This window comes from Echinops telfairi, unplaced genomic scaffold (genome assembly GCF_000313985.2).
Source record: "Echinops telfairi isolate 266 unplaced genomic scaffold, ASM31398v2 ScPeMD7_7469;HRSCAF=8507_1, whole genome shotgun sequence".
Lineage (NCBI taxonomy): Eukaryota > Metazoa > Chordata > Mammalia > Afrosoricida > Tenrecidae > Echinops > Echinops telfairi.
Window position 1 is genome coordinate 1,413,167 of NW_022111373.1, and position 5,047 is coordinate 1,418,213.

At 34.3% G+C, this 5,047-nt stretch overlaps 1 protein-coding gene across 1 annotated transcript in view; it reads left to right on the forward strand.

The window, feature by feature from the left end:
- The window catches only part of FAM13B (family with sequence similarity 13 member B), a 66,843-nt gene that overhangs the window by 5,061 nt on the left and 56,735 nt on the right, over window positions 1–5,047 (forward strand). The window contains exons 3-4 of the mRNA XM_045285032.1: window positions 840–1,017; window positions 1,277–1,418. Coding sequence (XP_045140967.1) covers window positions 840–1,017; window positions 1,277–1,418 — 320 coding nt within the window. The remainder of the gene's footprint in view (window positions 1–839; window positions 1,018–1,276; window positions 1,419–5,047) is intronic.

The following is a 5,047-nucleotide window of genomic DNA, read 5'->3' on the forward strand; positions in this document are numbered from 1 at the left end:
TTTTTTATAAAACATTTCTGTTATTGTGGAAAGCAAAACAAAACAGTAAAAACCTGGATATGATAAACACAGGACTTAGCTAGTTTCTGCTAATGAAAATTCACTTGATAAACAAACTACTATTAATTTAGAGAAGAATAAATGAGAAACAGAAGACATTAAATTAGTTCTGTTGATATTACTGAAATTACCATTTCTTTTCCAGGGTATCAGAGGAAGAAGAAAGTACCTATACACTTGAGTATAAGCCATCTTGAATATCAGCCGAGGCACCTAATTTTACCACAAAAACTGCATTAAAAATGTGCTGAAAAACTCGGCTTATACACGAGTGTATATGGTATGCTTGGTTACCCTATTCCTTTCTTGTTTGCCATTCATCCAAATGGAAAGTATCACTGATATTGGTAGCCTTTATTCCTTCTCTCTTTTGCTTACTATAGTTCGTGTTGACATTCCATTTTGACTCCTCACAGTCAGCACTAATTTTGAAATACAGATGAAATCACGTAAGAAATAGTGTATCGAAAACTAAAAATATGTATGCATACATGTATATATATAGCTAATATGAATATGACCAATGAGAAACAGATGAGGAAACTCCAGTTGAGGAGTTGCATTCTTTTTATTTACCTTCCTCTCTAACATCCTCCTCACCTTACTTAACAAGTGAAATGCAAAGCCTTAAGTCATTTTACCCCTAGTAGAGGAAGTGGGGAAGTTTTGAATTGTTATAGTAAAAGGGTTGATGTGGGTGGAGTAATGTGAACCTGGCAAAATATCTGAGCTTTGCTTTTACCTCATAAAAAAAAATACCCTGTCATTATGTTTTACAGATTATAATAATGAAGATGAATTTGGAAGAAAGTTGAAATTCCTCTTGCAACAGCTTCCACCTGTGAATTACAGTTTGTTAAAGTTTCTGTGTAGATTTTTAGCCAATGTAGCATCGCATCATGAAGAAATTTGGTCTGCAAATTCTTTGGCTGCTGTCTTTGGTCCAGATGTCTTCCAGTAAGTTGTTCAATAATTTTTTGTTTAATTAAGAACATCGGGTATATGAGATAGAATTACTCTATCTCCCAAGAATCGTAGATTGCTTGATGACCCATTATTTTTAGATCTGATGAATCCAGCATTTCTGTGGACAGGGTATAAATTAGGTAGGACTTAAATGAGGGTATACTAAGGGACAGAATGATGATGTAAATTGTTTAGATTCATAAAGTGACTCATTGGTTGTCCTGAATTCAATTTAGACTTTTATTTTTAGCATTTATACAGATGTGGAAGATCTGAAAGAGCAAGAAATAGTTAGCAGGATAATGGCTGGACTTATGGAAAATTATTACGAGTTTTTTGAGAATGAAGAGGAAGATTTTTCATCTAATGATTTGAGTTCAATTACAGAACAGGTAGGACTATTTTAAATATTCTACTTTGAGGGAGAATTTTTTTTAAGAATATGGAATTTAGAGATTGACATAAATTTATGTGCAGTTTAACTCGAAATAATTCTCATGTAATGGCATGTCTACATAGTATATATCTGTGTATACTATTTTTTTCTGGCTTCTTTCTGGTTCGTAATTTGGATAATGTGGAAAAGACATTGAAACCAGAATTTATGGTAGAGGGTTTTTTTCCCCCCTTTTTCTTTTCCTCTTTTGGTTTATGTTTTCTTCTGTTAACTCTAGCATTGCTTATTTTGTAAGGATGCTGTTGTTTGTGTGTATCTTGTATTTTACCCCCCTCAAAAGAAACTGTAGTAAAAGGATGTTTAGGAATATAACTGGAATGTAAGCAAATGATAAATAATCAGGTAAAGAAAAATGTTTTATACAAAGTTCATGGAAACAATTAAAAAAATAAATGTAATAAGAAAAATGAAAATTTTTAGCAGCTGATGTAGATGAATTTTCACCTGAGAGTTATTATTAGTAATATTTTAATTCTTAGAGATTTCTTTTATATATAAAAATAAAGTTAATATAGCATTGTAACCATTGTCCTAAATAGGAAGGATTTGGGGAATTAATAGTTGAGATTGCAGGCCATTTTTAATTCTGATTTTTGGTATTAAAATTCATTTACAGGATTCATAATAGTTTGTTGTTAACGTTTATGCCTGGTAGTTGGGAGTATACAAAGATACTAGTCACTCTTTTGTGAAATTATTATAAAGCCACAGTAATATAGATTTCTCTTTTGTACGTTTGTAAAGTGATTTTCCAAGCAATTTTTATTTGGTTAAAGGTTAGATGCAGTTGATTTACATATGGATAATAATTCACCTTTTTTTTTTAATTGTATAGTAAAATGTCTTGTTTTTTTTTTAAAAAGTGCTTCTACCCATACTCCTTTATTCCCTACTCAAACCCTCTTCCACACTTATTATCGGTTTCATACATGCTTTTCTAGATGGTTTTTAAAAAATGCAAATATAAGTTAAGTCTCAGTTTTTAAAAGGAAAAGTAGCATACTATAAATAGTATTATATACCTTGCTTTATATCATTTAATAACTTATCTTGGAAAACTTTTCTCATCAGACTGGAAAGTATCTTATTCTGCACATCTCTCAATTGTGTAGATGTGTAACTTTATAGTTTGATTTATAGTACCAGTTCCGAGATGAAAGGCATATCCTGGTTTTCACAGAACATCTTGCATTAAGTCTGCTTTCTGGTATAATTATGAATAATAGTTTCCCCTTTATGCTCAAATATATACAGGTTTGAATGGTAAATTATATTGTCACTATTGATGGCATTTAACATAGATCTACTTGTGTATAAGTTGAGTTTTTCAGCACATTTTTAATGCAGTTTTTGTGGTGAAATTAGGTGCCTCGGCTGATATTTGGGTTGGCTTACACTTGAGTATATACAGTAAATGTTTTTACATTATAAAGCATTGTCTCTTTAAAGGTTGTTATAGACAGTTTCACTAGTTCTGTCGTATATCACTAGGTCTGACATGTCTTGACTCTGATATGAAAGAGTTTTATTTTCTGGGTAATTCATTCTTTAGTTATAGAGTTTTTATACTGTTGTGAACTTTTATAAATATAATTTTTTAATAATTGGGGTTTGTGCTTTCCTCATTTTTTCGTATTTTCTTCAAGTAGGCAATTTATTTTTGTTTATTTTCCTGTGTCTCATTTAAAGACTGGATCTTTCCTCCTCTCCCAGTTTCTCATCCTTTTTCAAATATCAGGAACTTTATTTTTTATTTTTTTAAGCAAAAGGGAAGAAATTTATTGGAGCCCATATGGGAAACCTAGAGGGGCCCAGCACACCCTACTGTGTAGGCATGCCCAGCAAAGGGTCACACCATTCACTGTACCCCCATGTCCCAGAGGGACGCCCCTTGAGCCAAGCCCCAAAGCCCCAGGACTGGCTGGGGGTGGGGACTATCAGGAACTTTAATAGAAAAAGCAACAGATAACAAAATTGCAGCTTGAAATGTGTAAATGTGAGGAGGAAGTCACATACGAATATTTATGAGGAACTTTAAAAAATACACGAGAAAATTCTTTTATCTTTTAATTGCATTTTTTCATGAGCTTTTTGAAATCTCATTCTATGTGAAGTAAATCAAATGAATGGAATATGCAGTCTGAATTAGTGACACATGGAACTTGTGGCATATTTTTTGAAGGTTTCCAATGGTCATGTCCAGTGCCTGTAAAAATAGCATCCCACAGGTGTCAGATCCTCTCCAGTTTTATAGGGGTGTGTGGGAGGATCAAGGTCAACGGCCTGTGCAGGTCATACATGTTTTCACCCTGCAACCTTTTTGCCATTTCTAACACCAGTAGTCCTGCCCATAATATACACAGTACTTTTCTCCCGGGTTCAATTTGTTGCAGTAGCCCATAAAACTCATAGGTATGACATTTATTAGGAAAGTAACAGTTTCCAATTCAGGTTCAGAAACACATAGGATACAGTTTTTTGATAAGGACAACTTCTCAGTATTGCACATAAACAGGACCATCACTGACCCTCAGGGCCTTGGTCTGCCCTCTGTTCTGCTTGGGCAAGCATTATAAAGCTATCTTAACTCTGATGATGTGCCCAGAAGCATCCCACTTTACCATTGAGCCTCTACCTGAGGGTGCTCAGCTTTAGCCCACCTTTTCCAACTGTCCAGAAGCACCCTACTCTTGTAGCAAGCCTCCTGGCTGAAGCCTGTTTAGTCTTCTTGCTCTGTGGATCAGGGAATTCACTGTGCCATTGTTGCACATTTTCTTTTTTTGTTCCACCATTTCTCTGCCACTTTCTTTAAAGGTCCTAGGTTCTTGGATGATCTCTACTCCCAGTTCTTGATGGGCCTCTGGAAGGTTATTGGGTCCCCACCCCTTCTTTCTCTTCACTTTTGTATCTTATAAAGTGTGGTTAAAGCATGGGTATGACTTCAGTAAAGCAGTAAGAAGGGGAGAGGTGGTGACTTGAGTCATATTTTCTAGTAAGGTGGTAACTCAGATACAGCCACTCAAATCTTATTAACATAACGGACGATTCACTTCCAAATAGTTATGTAGCCATAGGCATAGAGCGTAGGCTATGCAAACTCATCACAAAATGGGCTAGCCAAGTTGATATACAATCCCAAACCATCATAGGGTTCCATATACCTTATTTGCATGGACCCACACCGTGGCTAGAATGAGCATGTTAAGTAATTCACTGAATTGCATTTCCTGACTTAGAAATTTAGGTAAATTAAAGAGCTAATACACTTCTTACTCTTGCATATAAGAAAATGACAAGAAGGGGACAAGTAGTTAGATGCACCTTAAACTGTTAATGCCTTTTGATGCTTAAAAGAAATATTATCTATTGGGGAATTCTGTGTACCTTTGTTCTTTTTCCTAGATTATGTTTTAGCTCAGAGAAAGGAAAGAACCTCAAAAGAACTAATGACTGTTCAGAGTAAAATAGTATACAATTCTGTCATTAATTTTGTATATTTCTAATATGATTTGACTTTTAAGAAACTGCTGATAACAACTTGAACCTAATATTCATATTTTGACT